Here is a 24618-nt window from a genome sequence, read left to right on the forward strand (position 1 = left end):
CTCTGGGGGAGGCAGGTGGAGAGTGTTGTCAGAAGCCAAGGGGAGGGAGGATTTTCAAGAATCATTGTGCCTCAGCAGAAGCAGTCAGATAAGTCAAAGGGAAAGCATGTTTTGGATTTAGCAATAAGAATGTCGTTAGTGTCCTTGGTGAACGCCGTTCCCATGAAGACAAAGCTGAACTGGGGGGACTTGTGATGGAATTGGACAAAGCAGAGACGGCGGGTGTGGACCACTCTTTGAGAAAACAAAGCGTTAGGATTGTGTGGATTTCATTGCTTTAAGAATGTTGGGAATTCCAAGAAACAATTTGCATGGCCCCATGTGTTTTCACTTGGAGAGCTCTCCCCTCACCTGCACCCCACAATCAAAGACAGAGGTTCATGCAAATGTCTTTCCTCTCTCTCTGTCTCTGTCTCAGGCCGGATCTTGGACCTGAAGACCGGGACAGTCAAGAAAGAAGGGCAGCAGTCATCCATGAGGATGTGCATGGGTTCCCGGAGGTCCTTCATCTGCAGGATGAGGTCTGTTTGGGGCAGCAGTGGGCTGGGGCTCTGGTGGGGCTACTCCCTTCCCCCTGCTGCTGAGCATCCTGAGGGGCTCTCAGATCACACCTTCACCCTGGTGACGTCACCTCCTGACTGCAGCCCCACATCACCTCCTTCTTGGTCTGTCTCACCTGTAAATGGAGAAGAGGAGTCAGCAGTTGGACATAGAATTCTGGAATTCATGGGAGAGCTTGGGGCTGAAGATACAGAGTTGAGGGTTGACATCAGTGAGATTGGAAAAGACCCTGATGCTGAGGGCAGGAGGAGAAGGGGGCAACAAAGGATGAGATGGTTGGATGGCATCACAGACTCCTTGGATGTGAGTTTGAGCAAACTCCAGGAGATGGTGAAGGACAGGGAAGCCTGGCGTGCTGCAGTCCAGGGGGTTACAAAGAATCAGACACAACTGGGCAACCTAACAGCTGCACAGACTGTCTTCCCTCTGTTCAGCCGGCAGGGAGAAGCTGAGTGGCTCAGACTCACATGCATTAGTGTCCACCCAGGGACAAAATGCCTCAGTTAGTGCAGTCCATCACAGCAAGGGCTTTCCTCAGTGCTTTGGCCAGTAGAGTAAATGCCCGTCCTAGCTAGATGGACATTCAGTGTAGCACAGCAAGGTGGATTCTTCATTGTGCCATCTAAGAAGTTGCCTTGTGCATAAATTTATTGGAAGCATCAAGTATTCCATTCCTAAGTAGCCTCCAATGCCCTTATTTAATTATTTTTCTGTGCTGGGTCTTAGTTATAGCACGCAGGATATTTGATCGTCATTGTAGCATGCGGAATCTTTAGTTGCAGCATGCAAACTATTAATTGAGGCATGTGGGATTTAGTTCCCTGACTAGGGATTGACCCCAGGCCCCCTGCATTGGGAACACAGAGTCTTAGCCACTGGACCACCAGGGAAGTCTCTCTAGTACCATTACTGTGCTGTGCTTTGTTGCTTAGTCATCTCCAACTCTTTACAACCCCATGGACTAGAGCCTGAATTTTCCAGGCAGGAATACTGGAGTGGGTTGCCATTTCCTCCTCCATGAGATCTTCCCGACCCAGGGATCGAACCCCAGTCTCCTGCATTGGCAGGCAGATTCTTTACCACTGTGCCACCTGGGAAGCCCTCCAATACCGTTATCACTGACCTATTGACCAGAACCAGGTGGTCCCCTCCCTGCCTTGGTACCTCTGGGTTGCTTTTCCCAGTGCCACACCCACACTACCTGGATTTACCTGTGAGGCAAGGAGCACTGCCATCTGCTGAGAGCATGGCCTTCCCCTCCAAACAAAGCAGCTCAATTTCAGGAAGACACTGGGCACAGCCTGCCAGAGGGCAGAGGGCTGTGCCAGCATCCCAAGGCGGCTACCTCTTGGATGGATCCTGCTATGAAAATATGCCCATTCTGGCAGCTGCCCCAGGCCTCAGAGTGTAATTGGACTCTTGTCTTTGCTGCACTGAGTACTGAGGCATTGAGGACATCATCTACTGTGAAGCTGGGAAATGGAAGTGCGAACTGAGAACACAGGTCAGAGGTTGGCCACAGTGCAGGCTGTGAATGCTTGGAGCCTGGGATGCAGAGACAGTTATGGAGCAGGGAGGCAGAAAAGATGCTGCTTGAAAGGGCAATGGGACACCTCACACCCCCCGCCTCCCAGAGAAGGACCCATAGACAGATCTGATTCCAGACTCGTCCTCCTCCTGTCCCCAGTTTGTCCGTTGCCATCTGCAGGCTCACAGTGGTCTGCTCATTCCTAGTGCCAGAACATTGCCGGGGAGGAGGGACTTTCTACACTGTGAATCTGAAGCCTGAGAAGATGATTCTGTTTGTCAACTGGTAACATCTGTTTTGAGTTGATGCCTCTGCTCAGGCCTGAAGAGACACTGTAGCTGTCATCACCACCCTTCCCTTGTTCCCTGAAAGCCCCCAAATTACACTGAAATGATCTGCAGGGTGGAGCATGGCCAAGGTCCTCCAAGTGTCTGTCCATAGTTCTCTGGCTTCTGGGCTGGACTGGAGACCGTCTACCTGTGCACTGAAGAATGGGTCCCCTCCCTTGCCTTCGGTGATGATAGGAATTCATCGACATGCAGCCCTGCTTCTGCACTTTGGAAAGAAATTAGCTATATGGCTCACCTGAGTAAGTGTGGTCACATTAGATAAGGTCCATATACTTGCCTTGAGAGTTGCTTGGATTGCAAGGAGGTCAAACCAGTCAGTCCTAAAGGAAATCAACCCTGAATATTTGTTGGAAGGACTGATGCTAAAACTGAAGCTTTAGTACTTTGGTCACCTGTTGCGGAGAGACAACTCATTGGGAAAGACCCTGATGCTGGGAAAGACTGAGGGCAGGAGGAGAAGGGGCCGGCAGAGGATGAGGTGGTTGGATGACATCACTGACTCAATGGACATGAGTTTGATCAAACTTCAGGAGATAGTGAAGGACAGGAAGGCCTGGTGTGCTGCAGTCCGAAGAGGGTCGCAAAGAGTCAGACATGACTGAGTGACCGAACAACAAATATACTTGCCTGCAGCGCTGTGGGGTTTATATGCTTGGCTGGCTCTTCACTCGTTCTAATGTGTTTCTCACATCTTAGGTGTGGAAATGCTCCTTTGGACCATCTTCCTCTAAACAGACTAACCACCATGAGGAAGAGGTTCAGGTCAGTAGGCCTTTCAGTTTTTATCTTTATTTTTAAAAATATTTATTTATTCGGCTGTGCTGGGTCTTAGATGTGGCACATGGGATCTTTAGTTGCAGCACGTGGGATCTAGTTTCCTGACCAAGGATTGAATCTGGGCCCCCTGCACTGGGAGCACAGAGTACTAGTCACTGGACCACCAGGAAAGCCCGAGTAGGCATGATGGATGTTTTGGGGCTATGCCAGTAGATAGCTTCAATGCACTAAGCTAAGGAATAGCTGAACTTAAAGGCAAGCTTAGCTGTAGAAAGCACCAAGAGACTCACACATCAGAGTTACTGTGGCTCAGCTGAGAAAGATGTTGGGTGGATTTATTTTGGACATGCATACTATGAGGGAGGAGGGAAAGGGGGATGGTGGGAAGTGAAGATGCAGAAACACAAGGTCAACAGGTGAACCCAGAAGCTTAGGTACTAAAGGAGTCATGGGCATCCTTGCCTCACCCCCAGGTGCTGAAAACCAGCTCATGATGTTCTTTCTCTAGGAATGGCCTTGGCCCTGTGAAGGAAGGAGAAGCCCAGTATGCTGTGGTCCACTGCACAGGCTATATCAAGGCTTGGCCACCAGCAGGTAAGGAGAACCTACATCTTCATTCCCAGGGGATTGAATGCTGGTTCATGTCACCATGGTATCCTGTTAGAAATGCATTCTTATAGAAAGAGACTGGAAAATACCCTTATTTTCCATTGCAGTTAGAATGTAATGGTCTTTGTAATGGAAAAAAGTCTTGCTACTTGAAACAAAGGTTTGTAAAAGAGCAGTCCTGCACAGGTGATCGGCGCCTCACAAATCCTTTCTGTGATCTGTCACTGAGAGCACTCTGGAAAGTCAGAGGGACATTTGAAATGATAATTGTATTCAAGTCACTAGAGAAATGCAAATCAAAACACAATGATGAGATACCTGTCACACTCACTAGTATGGTTAAAATAGACAATAATGCGTGTTGGTGAGGGTTTGGAGCAACTGGAACCCTCATCCTTTGCTTGTAGGGGTGTAAAATGAAGCAGCTGCTTTGGAAGACAGTCTGGAAGCTCCTCAAAATGTTGAGCCTAGAGTTGCCGTATGACTCAGCAGTTTCACTCCAAGGTATATACTCAAGAGAACTGAAAGCATATGTTCACAAAGAAAATTGTACCTGAATGTTCATAGCAACATTATTCATGGTGGCCAAAATGTGGAATCAAATTACACATGTACATTTATGGATAAATAAAAAGTAGTATACCCATATGATAGCTTCAATGCACTAAGCTAAGCTAATAATAATTCAGCAATAAAAAGCAGTGAAGGAGAAGGACAGGGTGGGACAAATTGAGGGAGTAGCATTGATATATACATTAATACAATACCATGTGTAAAATAGCTAGCTAGTAGAAAGCTGCTATATAGCACAAGGAGCTCAATTCAGTGTTCTGTGGTGACCTAGAAGGGTGTGATGGCGGGAGTGGGAGGCAGGCTCAAGAGGGAGGGGGGTTATATGTATACTTGGAGCTGATTCACATTGTTTACAGAAGAAACTTACACAACACTGTAAAGAAATTGACTGGCAGATGCCAGGGCTGGAGGGGGGGGTGGGGAAGCAATGAAGTACAGATTGATGCTATAATATGGGTGAACCTTGAAAACATCATGCTAAGTAAAAGAAAGTTAGACACAAAAGGCCACATTACAGTTCCATGTATGTGAAACATCCAGAATAGGCAAATCCATTGAAACAAAAAGTAGATTTGTGGTCTCCAGGTTCTGGGGGGAGAGGAAAATTGGGAGTGACTGCTAATGGTTTGTTGTTGTTGTTGTTGTTCAGTTGCTAAGTCGTGTCCTGCTCTGTAACCCCATGAATTGCAGTATGCCAAGCCCCTCTGTCCTCCACTATCTCCCGGAGTTTGCTCAAATTCCTGTCCATTGAGTCGGTGATGCCATCCAGTCATCTCATCTTCTGCCTCCCCCTTCTCTTTTTGCCTTCAATCTTTCCCAGCACAGGGTCTTTCTCAATGAGTAGAGTCTTCTCGTCAGGTGGCCAAAGAATTGGATCTTCAGCTTCAGCATCAGTTCTTTCAATGAATATTCAGGGTTGTGTTTCCTTCTGAGGTGACAAAAATGTTCTAAATTTAGATAGTAGCAATAGCTGTACAACTGTGCAAATCTACTAAAACGCACTAAATTGTATTCTTTAAGATGGCAAATTTTATAGTATGTGAATATTTTATTTTGCCTTAATTATATTCCTTCTCTGATGCTCTTCCTTCCTTTTTGGAGATCTGAGTTTCTGATCTGTATCATTTCCTTCTTCATGAAGACCTTGTTTTTAACATTCCTTGCAGGACAACTCTGCTGGTGATAAATTCTCACCGTTTTTGTTTTTCATAGAAAGTTATTATTTCTCCTTCACACTTGGAGGACAGTTTCACTGGCTATAGAATTTTAGGTTGGTGGTTATGTTCTTTCCACACTTTAAATATTCACTTCACTTTCTTGTTTGCATGGTTTCTGATGAGAAGTCTATCTGATTCTTATCCTCATTTTTCTGTATGTAGTGTGGGACTTTTTTTCTGGCTTCTTTCAAGATTTTTCTTTGTTTTTGCATTTTTGAAGTTTGAATATGATAGTATAATTTGTTTAGTTTTTGTGGGATTTTTTGGTTATTATTGTTGTTGTTTTTTTAGTCCCTGAATTGTGTCCAACTCTTTGCAACCCCATGGATGTAGCCCACTAGGCTCCCCTGTCCATGGGATTCTCTAGGCAAGACTACTAGAGTGGGTTGCCATCTCCTTCTCCAGGGGATCGCTCCAACTCGGGGGCTGAACCCACATCTCCTTCTTGGCAGATGGATTCTTTACCACTGAGCCACCAGGAAAGCCCCATTGATTATTTGTACTGGTTGGTATTTTTTCTGAGCTTCTTGGGTCTGTGGTTTGGGGTCCGTCATTAATTTTGGAAAATTCTTGGACATTATTTCTTCAAATATTTCTTTTGTTTCATTCTCTTCTCCTTTTGGTATTCCAGTTACATGTGTATCTTTTGAAACTGGACTACAGTTTGGGGGTATTCTGTTCTGGGCTTTTTATTCTTTTTGTCTTTGCATTTCAGTTTTGGAAATGCCAGTTGCTATATCTGCAAGCTCACTGATTCTTTTCTTGACTATGTCCAGTCTACTGATGAGACTGTCAAAGGCACTGTTTTCTGTTACAGTGTTTTTTTGTTTTTCTACCATTTCCTTTTTATTCTTTCTTAGAGTTTCCATCTCTCTGTTTACATTACCCATATGTTCTTTATTTTATCTACTTCTTCCACTAGTGCTTTGAACATATTAATCATAGTTATTTTAAATTCCCAGCCTAGTCATTTCAAAATCCATGTCGTATCTGAGTCTGGTTCTGATATTTAATTGTCTCTTTGAGCTATGTTTGTTCCTGCCTTTTAGCATATCTTGTAAATCTTTGTTGAAATCCAAGTGTGATATATCAGGTAATAAGAACTGAGGTAAATAGGTCTGTACTGTGAGGTTTTATATTAATCTTGCAATAAGTTGGCAATGTTTAATGTTTGAGATATAGATAGACAGGTATCAATATATCAGTTTCATGGTATATCTTATTTGTATATGTTTTTCTACTTAGACCATGCTCATGCCTGTGCTCAGTTGCTCAGTCCTGTCCTACTCTTTTCGACCCTGTGGATGGTAGCCCACCAGGCTCCTCTGTCCATGGAGTTTTCCAGGCAAGAGTACTAGAATGGGTTGCCATTCCCTTCTCCAAGAGATATTCCTAGCCCAGTGATAGAATCTGCATCTCTTGTGTATCCTGTATTGGCAGGCAGATTCTTTACTACTGCACCACCTAGGAAGCCCATACTTAGATCATAATGCATAAAATCAGGTGTTGCTTGTCTTAAGGTTGGGCTCAAGGACAGAAACTCAGAAGGCAGTGATTCATTTACAGCGTCCAGAGCCTGGACCTTAGCTTTGTGGATCCATAGTCTTGACCATGCTGCACAACTATTCAGACCCAGGGTTCTTAGAGAGAGTCCTCCAAAGCTGACGTGTTAATTAGATACAACTCTGTGATGCCCTGGGGCTTCCTCGTCACTGGCGTGGATGCCCATGGCTATTGTCCAGGAAATCTATGAGGTTTGAAAGTACTTGACACAACAGATTTGTGCTGGAAGGTTGTTTGATGAGAAGCAAAGAAGAGCAAAGGGCTGTGGGCAGCCTAGTGAAAGACTTCTAGCCGTGGCTCACTGGGACACGTGATGGCCTCATCCATGCCATCTGCTGAGCAAGGCTCTGGGGCACTAGACAGAGGCCCAGCCCTTGGGGAATGCAAAGATGTGTTGGTGGGGGACAAGCAGGTACACAGATGACTCCAGGAGCGTGTGGGCAGGAAGTCAGCCCTGTGGATGGAGGCGGGGTCCTTCACCTGCCCCAGGGTCAGGAGAGGCTCCCCAGATGAGACTCTGTAGAAAGCTACCCCAGTCCTGCCAAATTCAGCCTCTGGACCAGCAGATCATCTCCTTCTTGATGCTTTCCTCATTTGAATTCATCGTCCTTATTATACCAGGCAAACTTCTCTTCCCATTTCTGGCCTCAAAGTGCTCTTTTTCTACCATTTTATTTGACTGCCATGCCTGCCTATCACAGGAAAGGAGGCTGAGGACCAAGGTGCAGGCAGGTGACTGCATCCAGAGAGTCTGCTAGGAGGATTCAGGGCAAGACTTCCCTGGTGGTCCAGTGGTTAAGATTCCACTCTTCCAATGCAGGGGACGTGGGTTCGACCCTTGATTGGGGAGCTAAGATTCCACTTGTCATGTAGCCAAAAAGAAAAATTCTAAAAAAGTGATTCAGAGCCGGCTTTTCTGGAGTCCTATGGAGCTCTATACATGAGAGAGCTGAAGGGTACAGGCTAACAGGGCGGAAGGAGTTGTGAGGCATTAAATCTCCAACAACCGCCCTTGAAACTTTGCCACATAAGAAACAGTTGAAGGAGCCGGGAGTGTTTATCTTGGAGAAAGCAAGACATGATTTTTGTCTTCAAGTATTTGAGGGGGTGTCATATGAAGGAGGAATTAAACTTACTTAGGATAGTTCCAGAGGGCACAATTTGGACCAAAAGGTGGATTTTCACTGAATAGGAAGAAATGAGCAAAAGCCCTGAACAGGGTGTTACATACATTTACAAATATGAATACACACACATGGTAAGCATCTGGAAGGAATTCAGCCTCCTGTTCATCAGAACTGCAAGTTAAAATAATTTTATACCATCTTCTCTTACCTATCAAGTAGCAAAAAATTTATAAGACAAAATACATAGTATTGGGAAGGTTCAGGAAAATGGACACTTTTGTGTTCTGCTGTGCCTGTGTGCTCAGTCGATTCAGTCATGTCCGACTGTTTGCAACCCTATGGGCTGTAGCCCGCCAGGCTTCTCTGTCCATGGAATTCCCAGGCAGGAATACTGGAGTGGGTTGCCATGCCCTCCCCAGGGGATCTTCCTGACCCAGGGATCGAACCTGTGTCTCATTAAGTTTCCTGCATGGCAGGCGAATTCTGTACCCACCTGGGAAAGTCAGTGTTCTGCTGATGGGAATTTAAATAAGTACAAACCTTCTGTAAAATAACTTGAGAGTATATATTAAATGCCTTAAAATGTGCAATCAATATATAGGAATTAATCGGAGATGTGTGTATTGTATGGTTAAACATTGTTGTGAAAACCTTGAATTGTTTTAAATTTCGAAGTCTAAATATTGTAAATATCTAAATTTCAACGATAAAGAATTGGCTAAAACTAGCATGTAATGTCTATATGATAGGATACTGTGCTGTGTGCTATGCTTAGTTGCTTTAGTTGTGACTAACATCCAAGTCTATGCCCCAACCAGTAACGCTGAAGAAGCTGAAGTTGAACGGTTTTATGAAGACCTACAAGACCTTTTAGAACTAACACCCAAAAAAGATGTCCTTTTCATTATAGGGGACTGCAATGCAAAAGTAGGAAGTCAGGAAACACCTGGAGACAGGCAAATTTGGCCTTGGAATGCGGAATGAAGCAGGGCAAAGACTAATAGAGTTTTGCCAAGAAAATGCACTGGTCATAGCAAACACCCTCTTCCAACAACACAAGAGAAGACTCTACACATGGACATCACCAGATGGTCAACACCGAAATCAGATTGATTATATTCTTTGCAGCCAAAGATGGAGAAGCTCTATACAGTCAACAAAAACAAGACCAGGAGCTGACTGGCTCAGATCATGAACTCCTTGTTACCGCATTCAGACTCAAATTGAAAAAGGTAGGGAAAACCACTAGACCATTCAGGTATGACCTAAATCAAATCCCTTATGATTATACAGTGGAAGTGAGAAATAGATTTAAGGGCCTAGATCTGATAGATAGAGTGCCTGATGAACTATGGAATGAGGTTTGTGACATTGTACAGGAGACAGGAATCAAGACCATCCCCATGGAAAAGAAATGCAAAAAAAACAAAATGGCTGTCTGGGGAGGCCTTGCAAATAGCTGTGAAAAGAAGAGAAGCAAAAAGCAAAGGAGAAAAGGAAAGATATACACATCTGAATACAGAGTTCCAGAGAATAGCAAGAAGAGATAAGAAAGCCTTTTTCAGTGATCAATGCAAAGAAATAGAGGAAAACAACAGAATGAGAAAGACTAGAGATCTCTTCAAGAAAAGTAGAGCTACCAAGGGAACATTTCATGCAAAGATGGGCTCAATAAAGGACAGAAATGGTCTGGACCTAACAGAAGCAGAAGATATTAAGAAGAGGTGGCAAGAATACACAGAACTGTACAAAAAAGATCTTCAGGACCCAGATAATCATGATGGTGTGATCACTCATCTAGAGCCAGACATCCTGAAATGTGAAGTCAAGTGGGCCTTGGAAAGCATCGCTAGGAACAAAGCTAGTGGAGGTGATGGAATTCCAGTTGAGCTGTTTCAAATCCTGAAAGATGATGCTGTGAAAGTGCTGCATTCAATATGCCAGCAAATTTGGAAAACTCAGCAGTGGCCACAGGACTGGAAAAGGTCAGCTTTCATTCCAATCCCAAAGAAAGGCAATGCCAAAGAATGCTCAAACTACCGCACAATTGCACTCATCTCACATGCTAGTAAAGTAATGCTCGAAATTCTCCAAGCCAGGCTTCAGCAATACGTGAACCATGAACTTCCTGATGTTCAAGCTGGTTTTAGAAAAGGCAGAGGAACCAGAGATCAAATTGCCAACATCTGCTGGATCATGGGAAAAGCAAGAGAGTTCCAGAAAAACATCTATTTCTGCTTTCTTGACTATGCCAAAGCCTTTGACTGTGTGGATCACAATAAACTGTGGAAAATTCTGAAAGAGATGGGAATACCAGACAACCTGATCTGCCTCTTGAGAAATCTGTATGCAGGTCAGGAAGCAAGAGTTAGAACTGGACATGGAACAACAGACTGGTTCCAAGTAGGAAAAGGAGTATGTCAAGGCTGTATATTGTCACCCTGCTTTTATTTAACTTCTATGCAGAGTACATCATGAGAAACGCTGGGCTGGAAGAAACACAAACTGGAATCAAGATTGCCGGGAGAAATATAAATAACCTCAGATATGCAGATGACACCACCCTTATGGCAGAAAGTGAAGAGGAATTAAAAAGCCTCTTGATGAAAGTGAAAGAGGAGAGTGAAAAACTTGGCTTAAAGCTCAACATTCAGAAAACGAAGATCATGGCATCTGGTCCCATCACTTCATGGGAAATAGATGGGGAAACAGTGGAAAAAATGTCAGACTTTATTTTTGGGGGCTCCAAAATCACTGCAGATGTTGATTGCAGCCATGAAATTAAAAGACGCTTACTCCTTGGAAGAAAAGTTATGACCAACCTGGATAGTATATTCAAAAGCAGAGACATTACTTTGCTGACTAAGGTCCGTTAGTCAAGGCTATGGTCATGTATGGATGTGAGAGTTGGACTGTGAAGAAAGCTGAGTGCTGAAGAATTGATGCTTTTGAACTGTGGTGTTGGAGAAGACTCTTGAGAGTCCCTTGGACTGCAAGGAGATCCAACCAGTCCATTCTGAAGGAGATCAGCCCTGGGATTTCTTTGGAAGGAATGATGCTAAAGCTGAAACTCCAGTATTTTGGCCACCTCACGCGAAGAGTTGACTCATTGGAAAAGACTCTGATGCTGGGAGGGATTGGGGGCAGGAGGAGAAGGGGACGACAGAGGATGAGATGGCTGGATGGCATCACTGACTCCATGGACGTGAGTCTGAGTGAACTCCAGGAGATGGTGATGGACAGGGAGGCCTGGTGTGCTGCGATTCATGGGGTCACAAAGAGTCGGACATGACTGAGAGACTGAACTGAACTGAACTGAACTGAACTCTTTGTGACTCTATGAACCGTAGTCCACCAGGCTCCTCTGTCTTGGGGATTCTTCAGGCAAGAATACTGGAGTGGGTTGCCATGACTTTCTCCATCGGATCTTCCAAACCCAGGGATGGAACCCTGGTCTTCTGCATCTCAGGCGGAGTCTTTCCCATCTGAGCCTCCAGGGAAGCCATGATGGGATACTAGACCACCATTGAGCAGGCATGCTTTCAGAAGGCACTTGAGAATGGAGCATGAGACTCCCCTCGTGGTCTAGAGACTAAGATCCTGCTCCCAGTGCAGGGGGCCTGGGTTCAATCTCTGGTCAGGGAACTAGGTTCCACATGCTACAGCTAGGAATTCACGTGCTGCAGTTAAAAGATTTTGTATGCCAAAATGATAAAGATCAAAGATCCCACATGCCATAGCCAAAAAAACAAATAAATCTTAAAAAGAAAAAGAGTGAAGCAAAGTGCTAAGAAGTATTAAAAAGAATGACTGACAGATTATGCAATCATGATCCCAGTTTTATTTTTAGATTGAGTGAATGGTGTATCTACATGTTGAAAATTTGTACATAGAATAGTAATCATATTTCTGTGTAGTTGATTGTTGGTTACTTTTTTCTTCTGTCTTCGGTCTTGCATTTTCCAAATTTTTACGTGACTTTCATCATCAGAGAAAATGGCATTTTTAGACAATCAAGCAGAATTTTCTAAAGAGCATTTCATACCACTGGATTGAGTGGTTTGCTATGAATTCAGAAATTGTGTCTTTTTTTTTTTTGGTTTGGTTGTTGTACTTAGTGGCTGTGTTTCTATAAAGATGGAAGTTCTGGAAATTAAGCTTGTATGCACACATGGCGATTCAGTCATACCTCCAGCATCCTGAATTGATATGTATCTTGTTCCATGGCTGTTAATACTGTTTCTTGATTAATAACTCCATTCTTTTTTCTATTTAAACTTTTTTTTAATATATTGGAGTATAGTCAACTAACAATGTTGTGATGGTTTCAGGTGCACAGCAGAGTAACTCAACTATTTTTATACTTGTACCCATTCTTCCCCAAACTCCTCTCCCATCCAGGCTGCCCCATAACATTTTACAGAATTGTCTGTGCTATACTACTCTAGGTCCTTGCTGGTTATCCATTTTAGACATAGTGTGGATTATATTTACTTGATTCATAACTCCATTCATTACACATATCTCACACTATTTTGCACTTACATTTCGAGCTCTCAAGACCAAATGCATGCTTCATTTTCTCAACCCAGTGGTGAGCTCAGACCTGGCACGTAAAATGTATTACACTACACACAGTCTCCAAGAGATTGTGATGGACAGGGAAGCCTGGTGTGGTGCAGTCCATGGGGTCACAAAGAGTTGGACATGACTGTGTAACTGAACAACAGACCAGATGGGTGGGTGGATGTGTGAAAGGAAAGAAGAAAAGAGTCTGCCTCAATTTAAAAAAAAAAAAGTTGTTAACCTAAGGGGAATGGGTTTTGAAAGAATTCTTTGCCAGAATTTCCAAAGATGTTTATAGAATCCACTTTCCCAGAAATCTTCTGAGATGGCACAGACAGTCATCTGACCCAGATGAGGTGGCTGCAATGAGGTCATTGGCACACTTACTCTATAATAAGGTCATGGTACCGGAGCACTGGAACAGCCACTCATTTGATGCTTGAATGATGCCTTGTAAATGTCCATGAGGAATGCTGTCCCTACTTGCTCATGGGCTCAAACTCCTTAATTATAAACAGTGACTTGGTCAGGAGGTATGAAGGTGCCTCAGCACCGAAGTTGCTCAGAATACCTACAGGCGACCTGAGCAGTCTCTAAAGGTGAGTAGAAGCAGTAGAGTTTGTGAGGCAAGCAAGGACCTTATGAAGAATTCTTTGATAGCCCGCTGGCAACACTTGTGCTTATTTCTGCACCAACAAGTTGTGCAGGCAAACTTTTACCTGGTACCTGTTGACTCCATCGAAAACACAGACGTCCCCCAAAATTCTGCTGTATTCCAGAAACCCTTTCTATTACACAGTGACTTTCCCAGTTAGCTTCATAGCATTGCATACTCTGTGCAAGTGAAATGTTTGTTGCTCAGTCGTATCCGACTCTTTTCAACCCCATGGACTGTAGCCCACCAGGCTCCTCTCTCCATGGAATTCTCCAGGCAAGAATTCTGGAGTGGGTTGTCATTGCCTTCTCCAGGGGATCTTCTGACTCAGGGATTGAACCCGGGTGTCCCGCACTGCAGGCAGATTCCTTTACCATCTGAACCACCAAGTATACTGTATAAGCTTCATTTAAAATATTTGAGCTAGGGACTTCCCTGGTGGTCCAGTGGTTAAGAATCTGTGCTTCCACTTCAGGGGGCACAGGTTCCATCCCTGGTTGGGGAACTAAGATTCTGGCATGCTACATGGTGCTGCTAAAAAAAAAAAAATCTGGTGTATGACTAAAGAAAAAACAGAGTTCTACAGCTGCTCTGTCTAATCCCTCCTTCTAAAGAAGTCGGTATTCTGTGTTCAGCATAGCAAAGGAGACATCACCCTTGGTGCAGAAGAGGTCACCCACGGCAGGTTGCATTTTCCAGTTTGTGAGGTATGCTCAGAGTCCAGGGGTAGCTTTGAAATTCTGAAGATGGGAATTGCCTCCACCCTATGGTCACTGCCCCAGCGCCTTGCATTTTTCAGATTGGCATCCTGCTTTGAGCCAAACTCCATGTCTATTACAGGGACCTCTCTACTCATCATCATCTGATGTGCTTGTTCATCACCACAGAGTAATCCGTGGAAAATGTCTGATTAACTGGCTGTGTGTCTGCACAGGAGAGCCATGATCTGCCCTGGTGGAGGGGGTGTGCTTGACTAAGATCAGGTTACCTCCCTCTGGGACCATCCTGATCAGGAAGAGGCTTGGTTCTTGGCAGGCTCTGGTGCTTTCTCATTGGCGAGGCTGATGCTTTCCTTCACGATGCTGCTGAACTTTCAGTAAGCCTCAGCCACAGCATGCCAGAGGCCTGAGGTTATTTCGGGGTTTTGGCTAGAATCTGCAGTGGTCAGACCAGTGTTGCCGCTTCGCCAGACAGCTCAGCCCCACCATGAGCTCATCCACAACAGCCCCACGCTTTTCACAGTTTGCTGGTTGAACACAGTGTATGTGTTTTTTCCCCTTCATTTGAAAGTCTCCAAAGGCTGCTCTTCTGTGTGGAAGCCATGCACCCACAAGGCTGGATTCCTTCCTCTCACCAACGCTCAGTCATTCTGTCCTGCCCAAGCTGGACATATTGATGTTTGATATTCTGGTTGGACATCAGAGCCATGACCTTAACTTGTGAGATGGATCATTGGCCACCTCTTCCGTCCTCCTCATTCTCAGGCAGGGCAAAGCCACTCTTCCATTTCTTTTAGTGGATACTTTCTGAGCACCAGCCATGGGCCAGTTACTTTCCTAGTTCCTGCGGGCCCTAGGGGGAGTCTGATATAGCACCTGCCCTTTAGGAGCTCACAGTGTGGACTTCCCTTGTGATCCATTGCTTAAGAATCCGCCTGCCAATGCAAGGGACACTGGTTCGATCCCTGGTCTGGGAAGGTCCCACATGTCTTGGGGTAATTAAGCCTGTGCACCACAACTACTGAAGCCTGTGCTCTACAACAAGAGAAACCACTGCAATGAGAAGCCTATGCTCCACAAGAGCGTGACCCCACCTCACAGCTGCTGTAGAAAGCCTGCACACAGCAATGAAGACCCAGCACAGCCAAAATAAGTAAACAAGTTAATAGTTAGTTAAACTGAAAGAAGTCACAGCACAGTGGAGGAGACAGTTAGGCATGTAGGTCATTGCAAAGCCCTAGATCAAGGGTCACACAGAGGACTCATGAGAGAAGCACATGGACAAGAGATCCCATCTGCTGGGAGTGTCAAGGTTGTTTGCTCTCTCCTATGCTCTGTGGCCAAGCCTCGCTGAAAGCCTAATAGGTGGAGAGTAACGTTTGAGCTGAAACATGAACATAAAGGAGTTTTCTAGGTGGAAAAAGTTGCTTTCTAGGCATACAGAGTTGAGTTGGTGAGTGTAGAGGAAGTATGTAATGATCACAGTCTTCAGAGTGCTCACAATGTGCGAATCACTGTGCCAAGGACTCTGTGCATTGTGCTTCAGTGTTTGTGAAAGTGTTTGGTCGCTCAGTTGTGTCTGACTCTTTGCAACCTGATGGACTATAACCTTCTTCTGTAGGCTCCTCTGTTTGTGGGATTTTCCAGGAAAGAATACTGAAGTGGGTTGCCTTGCCCTTCTCCAGGGCATCTTGCCAAACTGAGGATTGAACCCAGGTCTCCTACATTGCAGGCAGATTCTTTAACATCTGAGCCACCAGGGAAGCCCACTTCAGTGTTCACAACAACTCTCATAAGGTCCAGGCATTGTAATTACCTCCATCCTGCAGGTGACATGCTGGAGGGTCAGCATAGCAACTTAATCAGCCCAGTTTTCACACCGTTAGTAAGCAGCCAAGTCTGGGAATGAATCTAGGCCTTACTGATGCTCTGATGTCGGGGAGAAGAGAGGTTGCTGCCTTGGGAATCGTGTGTGATTGACTGTGGCCGGAGGGAGTGTGGCCGGACAGGTGGGTAGAATCAGATCCAGGAGGCGAGGCCTTGTATGCTAAGCCTGGGGGTTTGGACCCTCTTCTGCTCTCTGTGGAGTGTTACTAAAAGCCACTGAAAGTTCTTAAAGATCATTCTAGAAGTTGGATTGAAGTGAGAGGAGGGGCAAAGATAGGCTTGACGGTGGGGGGCCCATAGAGGGCTGACTCAGGAGAAACTGAGGCCTGAACGAAGGCAGTGGCCGTGCAGGTGGAGAGGTACATGTTGAGTGTACGGACAGCGGGGAGATGTGAGCTGAGGGGAGAAAACGGGTGAGGGCTGGGCCATGCTGGGTACACAGCTGGTGGGTGAGGAGGCCGGAGTTCAGCCCCTTGGAGGCCATACCGCGGAGTCCATGTGTTTTAAGAACTATGAGAGATGGCCTACCCCACCCCCGCCAATTAATGTGTAAATAACATAGGACTTTGGATCTGCAATTTAGATTTTAGATACATTGTTGTTGTTGTTCAGTCGCTCAGTCATGTCTGACTCTTTGTGACCCCATGAACTGCAGCATGTCATTATTTTATATTATTCATCTGTCTTTCAAGAAACAGGTTTGCCATTTGCAGTCAAATCCAGGACTCTGTTACTGACAATTCTTCCATCTTCCTGGTTTACTTGCTCACCTCTGCTGGCTTCTGGACTTTGTTTCCTCCATATCTGATATCACGTCACAGTGCCAGGTAGGCCCTTTCAGTTTGCAGACTTAAGCCCATCCTGTGTGCATGCTCAGTTGCTGAGTGTATATGATTCTTTGCAAACCCTTGGACGATAGCCTGCCAGGTTCCTCTGTCCATGGGATTCTCCAGGCAAGAATACTCGAGTGGGTGGCCATTTCTTCCTCCAGGGGATTTTCCTGACTCAGGGATCAAACCCACATCTTCTGCATTGGCAGGCAGATTCTTTACCACCTGGAAGGGTCGTTCCCTCAAGACTTGCCCCCATTCTTGCCACTGTCAAGCCAAAGCAGTTCTGAGCTTATAGTTTGGTCTTACTGGGGTCCCTTCCACAGCCTCCCTTATCCTTCATGTGTAGGTTCCTCAGCACTTCCCTTCACCCCATCTTGCCCAAACAATCCTCCCTGGTTTCTGGTATTGAGATGTTCATCTCTCATCTCAGACTCTGGGAGTTTCCACAGTAACTTGGGAGGGACAGGTAGTTACTCATGTGGTCTCAGGTTGCTCTTTTGACCTCAAAGCACCTGTTGTACTTCTAAGCTCTCCTTTGTAAAGTGGGAGAGCCAGGTCTTTAAGGTCACCAGCAGGAACCCTGAAATGCAAAACACCTATAAGTCAGCATTTCCTAAAGTGTGTCCTGAGATCTCAGTCTCAGAGATACTTCATAAAGAAAGGAGTCCCTGGTCAATAATTAGGGTACCTTTCTCTCTTAGAGACTCATACTCCGAAGTTCTATGTTTCCTGAGCATGCCTACAATGATGACACTTTTTTGTCTTTGTTTAAATGATGTTTCCCAAATGTATTTGGCCAGAGAATCGTTTTTTTCCCCTAAAACCTTTTACTGTCTCCCAGAGAATACTTTGGAAACATGCTATGAACAAGTGGCTGTTTTTTCCCTGTGTTTGGTGGAATGCAAAAAAAAAAAGGGTCTTAATTCTCATGTGAAGATGTGAGTCCCAGAATAGACTCCACCCAGCATTATTGAAAAACAACCCAACTTTCCGTGAATCTTTGCACAGGGTTAATGCAACCCTTTAGTTAAACATGAAGAAGCCTTTCTGGCCAACAACTGTAAGCTTCATCTGAGACAGCAGTCTCCAGTTACATTTCACTTGTGTGTTGTTTGTATGACTTATGGGTTTATTTAGACCTGGCGTTAGTAGAGCATGTTTCCAAAGAAAAGGTAATTGAATGTGGGGCAATACGGGCTTGTGAAACCAATTAGGAAATCATTGAGATCTGTTTAAATGGCTGGAATTATTCCGTTCCTATTAAAAACCACTTTGAGAAATGCTGAGGTTCCTGCCAGGAAGCATTCCCTCCTGACACCATCCCTGCCAGCTCTGGCATCCAGCCTTGGCCACCCGCCCTTCCTCAAAGCAGCCTGTTCTTTTCTCTGTTGTAACACTAACCACCTGGCATTGTAATGCTCTGGTTCTCTGCTTCCCCCACCTGCTGGCAACTCCTTGAGAGCAGGAGCTGGTGGCATGCACGCTGAATCCCTTACTGTCAGGCACTTAACAGGTGATCAACAGGTATGTCAAACTGATCCCATGGCCACACTCTGAGCTGATGTCTGGCCAAGAAAGTTAGAGTCAAAAATAACCTTCAGCATTACCCCAAGCCCGCCCCTCCTCTCCATAGAGGGGGAATCTAAAATCCTGTAAGACTACGCATCGCAGCTGACCCCAGCACTTCTCCCCTCCCCTTGACTACAGCCTAGACCCTACAGGGGAAACCTGCAGCCAGGCAGAGTTCAGATGCCAAGAGGCCAGCTCAGGAATGGGATGATTCTGTGCCTATTGACTAGTGCCGGGGAAGCCTTCACCAGCATCATAGCAAAAACTAGAGCTGGACATATTGAGCCCCATCTGCTAGTTGTTGTTATTGTTCAGTTGCTAAGTCATGTCTGACTCTGCGACCCCACCGGCCCTGAAATTGGTGACCATTGGGGAGCCTTTGAGGTGTTTTGGAAAAGGAGCTTGAAATATGGTCGAGGCTGTGCTTTGGCGAAATGGAAAGTAGCAATAGCACAGGGAGAGGTGGGGCCAAGGAAGGAAGATGGTTGGAGTGCATGCTAGAAGAGGGGATGTTTGAGCACCTATAACAGGGAAGATGGTTGGAGTGCGTGCTAGAAGAGGAGATGTTTGAGCACCTGTAACAGGGAAGATGGTTGGAGTGCGTGCTAGAAGAGGAGATGTTTGAGCACCTGTAACAGGGAAGATGGTTGGAGTGCGTGCTAGAAGAGGAGATGTTTGAGCACCTGTAACAGGAGGGTCAGGCTCACCCGGTGGTTCAGGAAGAATACGCCTGTGCAGGAGTGTAGGAGATGCTGGTTCGATCCCTGGGTTGGAAAGACCCCCTGAAGGCAGGCATGGCAACTCATTCCAGTATTCTTGCCTAGAGAATGCCATGGACAGAGGAGCCTGGCAGGCTACAGTCCATAGCGTCGCAAAGAGTCGGACACGACTAAAGCAACTGAGCATGCACGCAACAGTAGGGTTGTGTGAAGACAGTGTCTGGAAGGGTCCAGTGTCCGTGACCGGGGGCTGTTGGAGAAAGGAACATCCTCTCCTGGGGAGGGGGTCACAGTCAGGGAGATGGAAGCACCCAGATCGCAGAGCCCATGAGATGCAGACAGCCAAGGATGCCAGTCTTCAACTACAAAGGATGAAGTTCCCAAGGATCACGTAGAAGGAGGTTATTTGGGAGCTGGTTACTTTGAGACAAGTTACTTTGAGCAAGGCCAGGTGGAGGCTGGTCTTCATTGGAAAGGAATGTGAAGCAGAAAGCAGCAAGACACTGATGGTGGTGAGAAATGACAGCAGAATCAGGATGTGAGTGTTACTGGGGGACTGACTGCAATGCGTGGTGAGTTGTCGTCATGGCAGAACTCTTGGTGCTAGCCAGTACCCAGCCTGCCCAAGACAGAGGTATTGCGACCAGAAGCTGGAGAGACAGTGTAGCCCCAGAGCAGGGATGGGTGATAGGTGGGCTGTTAGACACAGCCCTACCTTTTAGATGCAAGTTCTGCACCAGTGAGGATTTATAGCTTCTAGGAGCTAGAAATGAGGGAGAAGTCAATCAGTGAAGCATGTTATTTATTTCTGAACTTTGTATGTGCCTGCATGCTAAGTCCCTTCAGGCATGTCTGACTCTGTGTCACACCATGGACTGTAGCCCACCAGGCAACTCTGTTTGTGGGGATTCTCCAGGCAAGAATACTGCAGTGGGTTGCCATGCCCTTCTCCAGGGCATCTTCCCGACCCAGGGATTGAACCTGAGTCTCCTACTTTGCCAGGCAGATTCTTTACCGTCTGAGCCTAAACTTTCTATAACTGAAAGCTAAAGATAGCAGGGAAGAGCCACAGCTAAGACACCAAGAGAATGAGAGGGTCAGTCTTCTGACCTTCCTTTGGAAAACAGTCCACTGCTTTCCAATGACATCCCTCTTCTGTCAGGGGGAGATAACAGGGACTCAAGAGTCTCGAGGTGGGCAGGAAAACTAGGGGAGCCTTGTGGCCCATTCCTCTCTATACCCCTGGTGAGACTCAGGCTTGGAAAGGGCAGTCCTTGTGCCCCCTAATTTCTTTTTTCCTGACATCCTGCTGGACCCCAGTGTGGCTTTATTGTTACAGGCCCTTAGCCCTTTGTTTATAGATGATGCCTTTCTGGAAATGAAGGTCTATCTTCTGAGTCCAAGTTTATACAAGAAATACTCATTTACAGCCTTCCCTTTAGGCGCAAGAAGATGGCGTGTTAATTTTCATGATTCAGTGGCAGTTAATTTGGAAATAAATGTTGCATCTCTGCCAAATATTTGACAGTTAAACATCCAGCATCATCATGTGCATTTTCCCTCAATTTGGTAATCAGGAGCAGGATTCTAAAGGCTGGATTTAAGTACAACATGTTCATGTTTCTGACATGGTTGTAGAATGAGGTGTGAACTGGGAAAATTCCCCAGGTGTATGAAGCCCACCTTTTTAAATACAAACATCACAGGCCAGCCTTTTTCCTTAATCATTTTTTATTATTATTACTATGAAACAGCCCATCTTATTAAATTTAGAAGTCTATAAAACATTAAAAAATAAAATTCACCTAAAACCCTTTTTTTAATTTATTTATTTTTATTTTTACTTTATTTTACTTTACAATACTGTATTGGTTTTGTCATACATTGACATGAATCCACCACGGGTGTATACAAGCTCCCAATCCTGAATCCCCCTCCCACCTCCCACCCCATATCATCCCCATGCACCAGCCCCAAGCATCCTGTATCCTACATCAAATATAGACTGGCACTTTGTTTCTTACATGATAGTATACATGTTTCAATGCCATTCTCCCAAATCATCCCACCCTCTCCCTCTCCCTGAGAGTCCAAAAGTCCGTTCTATACAGATGTATAAAACCCATTTTTTAACAGAATTTTTTGTTGCAGACCTTTCTTAAAGTCTTTATTGAATTTGTTACAATATTGCTCCTGTTTTTATGTTTTGGATTTTTGGCCATGAGGCATGTGGGATCTTAGTTTTCCAACCAGGGAATCGAATCCACACTCCCTTGAATTGGAAATCAAAGTCTTAACCACTGGACTGCTGGGGAAGTCCACTGAAAACCCATTTGAAAAAAATTTTAATGTATTCTGAAGTAAAAAAGAAGTTTCCCTTTCCACCCTGGTTCTATTCTGCTGCTGCTGCTGCTGCTAAGTCGCTTCAGTCGTGTCCTACTCTGTGCGACCCCATAGACAGGGGCCCACTGTCTCTGGGATTCTCCAGGCAAGAACACTGGAGTGGGTTCTATTCTAGACATTTTAAACTTTTCATGGGCATCATAAATGTTTCCAAGTTAGTACTTAAACGGCGCAATCCCTGGTAGCTCAGACGGTAAAGCGTCTGCCTACAATGCCAAAGACCCAGGTTTGATCCCTGGATCAGTAAGATCCCCTGGAGAAGGAAATGGCAACCCACTCCAGTGTTCTTGCCTAGAAAATCCCATAGACTGAGGAGCCTGGTAGGCTACAATCTATGGGGTCGCAAAGAGTCGGACACGACTGAGTGACTTCATTTTCACCTACTTAATTCTTTTAAATGACTGCAGAGTATTCCATCAGCTGCTCCCCAAATTGGAATGTTAAAATGGTTTTCAGGGACTTCTCTGACAGTCCAGTTGTTGAGACCACCTTCTAATGCAAGGGGCACAGCTTCAATCCTTAGTCAGGGAACTAAGATCCTACATACTGAAAGGTATGGCCAAAAATTAAAAATAAATCAAAAAAATTTTTTGAAGATTGTTTTCAGTTTGGGGCTCTTGCAAAGAGTACCACAGTGGATGTCCTTGCACATGATTCTTTTCCCATGAGCACTTCCGTTTCTGCAGGATGGTCTCAGAAGTGGAATGAGATGATGCAAGTACATTTTAATAGATGTTATCAAATTACCTTACAAGGCAGATTGCAAGTGGGTCCATTTTTCCCCTCTCCTCCCAACTCTGAATGTTTTCATTCTTTTGTAAGTTTTGCCAATCTGAAAAGTATTCTGGGGGGGTGAGGGGAGATGATGTATTTTAAATTGGATTGTCTTCATTAGTGAAATCGAGCATCTTTCTGGATATATCGACTATCTGTACTTTACTGTGAGTTGCTTGTCCATGGTATATATGCACATTTTCCTGTGGAGTGATTTGTGCTTTCCTTATTTACTTGTCCAGATGTTAGTTGCTCAGTCATAGCCGACTCTCTGTGACCCCATGGGCTGTAGTCCTCCAGACTCCCCTGTCCTTGGGATTCTGCAGGCAAGAGTACTGCAGTGGGTTACCATTACTTGTAGGGTGTCTTGATAATATTATGAATAATACACCTTTGTCTACTGTATGTTGCAAATCTTTTCTTCCAGGCTATTGTTTCTCTTCTCGTTTTGTTTGTATTATCTTTCATCGCACAGAATTTCTCATCTGCTTACATAAGGGGCCCAGAACATGCTCTTGTCTTTTCCCCTAATAATTCAGAGTTGGCTTGACAAAAGTCTAGAGCTGGATGAGAATTGAAAAGATAATTCAAAGGTGTCCTCAAGGTTTTTCAGCTCACTGCTGTCTCCCTGTGGCTATTGTTTTTTTGTGTGTGGGTTGTTGTTTGTTCTTTTTTATGCTCCGTAAGGATTCCCTGTCTTCAAATTCACCTGCTGGTAAATAACTTCATTCTTTCCAGGTGTCTCTTTTTATACTGTGCTGTCCAATCACAGATTTCTGGTTCTCATCCTTTCTGATCTAAACCAGGGGTCTCCAGCCTCTGGGATATAAAGCCTGATCATCTGAGGTGGAGCTGATTGATGTCCCAGGTGGCGTAGTGGTGAAGAATCTGCCTGCAAACACAGGAGATGCAGGTTCAATCCCCGGGTTGGGAAGATCCTTGGAGGAAGAAATGACAACCCACTCCAGTATTCTTGCCTGGGAAATCCCATGGACAGAGGAGCCTGGCGGGCCACAGTCCATGGGATCACAAACAGTTGGACATAACTGAGCACGCATGCCATGCCATCCTTCATGGTATAGACCAGGGGTCCCCAACCTCTGGAATCTAATGCTTGATGATCTGGGGTGTAGCTGATGTAATACTAATAGATATAAAGTGCACAATAAATGCAGTGGGCTTGAATCGTCCTGAAACCATCCCCACTGCCTTGCATGAAAAAATTGTCTTCCACAAAACTGATCCCCATTGCCAAAAAGATTGAGGACTACTGGTCTAGACCAGTAGTAACTTGTTGGTACCATGGGCAGAAGGAATGAAATAGACTGTGAGTGGGGCTGACAGCCTTTCCTGAGAGTGAAGTGCCCAGACTGTAGTGAATGACCTTTGAGATCTCTGTTAGGGCTAGTAGAGACCTTGTTCTGGTTTGCTGAGACTGATAAACATAAATTTGTTCACGGAGGAGGTGGCTTTTGTAGGCTTTTTTCTTACTTATTTGGTGCCTTGGCCTTGACTGCATGGGACTCAGAACTGTGATGCTGTAAAGGAACTGTGCTAGACTTGTTAAGACACCTCCTTCCCCTGACACATCCCCAGAGACATCTTTCTCTGGCCAACGCTGGTCCCACCAGACACAGAGACACACCCGACTCTGATGAACCCTGTCTATAAAGCCTTCAGGAGTATTCTGCCAACAACTTCCCAGCCAAGAGGTGTGTCACATGGTACTTCTTGTTATAGATATTTTGCATCTGTTTGTCTCTGCTGCTTATGACAGGACCAGATCATATGCATTGCTGTATTATTTAAGCTCCTGAGCACAGGGCTTAGATCATAGAGGGCCCCCAGTGAGTGTTTGGTGACTGAGTTTCTCTTCCATCTCCTGCTTATGCACCCTGCAGAACCTACCTAGAAGGAACCCAGGTTTACTAATACCACTGTTTAACACTGTTATTTAGTCATTGCTATGGAAAGAATTTGTGAACGTTTATAATAAAACACTAAGCTAAGAAAACAGAAGCAGCAAACAGGTTTTATTTTATGGCCTGCTTTGATGAACTGTTTTGTGTCTGCTTCAGTAACTGGTCTGGTGGTCCAGTGGTTAAAACTCCAGGTTAGAGTAGGACTTCCCTGGTGGCTCAGAGGTTAAAGCATCTGCCTGTGATGCGGGAGACCCTGGTTCGATCCC

At 45.2% G+C, this 24618-nt stretch overlaps 1 protein-coding gene across 1 annotated transcript in view; it reads left to right on the top strand.

Moving 5' to 3' along the window:
* The window catches only part of ARNT2 (aryl hydrocarbon receptor nuclear translocator 2), a 148128-nt gene that overhangs the window by 59160 nt on the left and 64350 nt on the right, over positions 1-24618 (top strand). The window contains exons 5-7 of the mRNA XM_068990871.1: positions 419-521; positions 3136-3201; positions 3725-3810. Of these exons, the coding sequence (XP_068846972.1) occupies positions 419-521; positions 3136-3201; positions 3725-3810 (255 nt within the window). The remainder of the gene's footprint in view (positions 1-418; positions 522-3135; positions 3202-3724; positions 3811-24618) is intronic.

Source organism: Capricornis sumatraensis, chromosome 19 (genome assembly GCF_032405125.1).
Source record: "Capricornis sumatraensis isolate serow.1 chromosome 19, serow.2, whole genome shotgun sequence".
Classification (NCBI taxonomy): domain Eukaryota; kingdom Metazoa; phylum Chordata; class Mammalia; order Artiodactyla; family Bovidae; genus Capricornis; species Capricornis sumatraensis.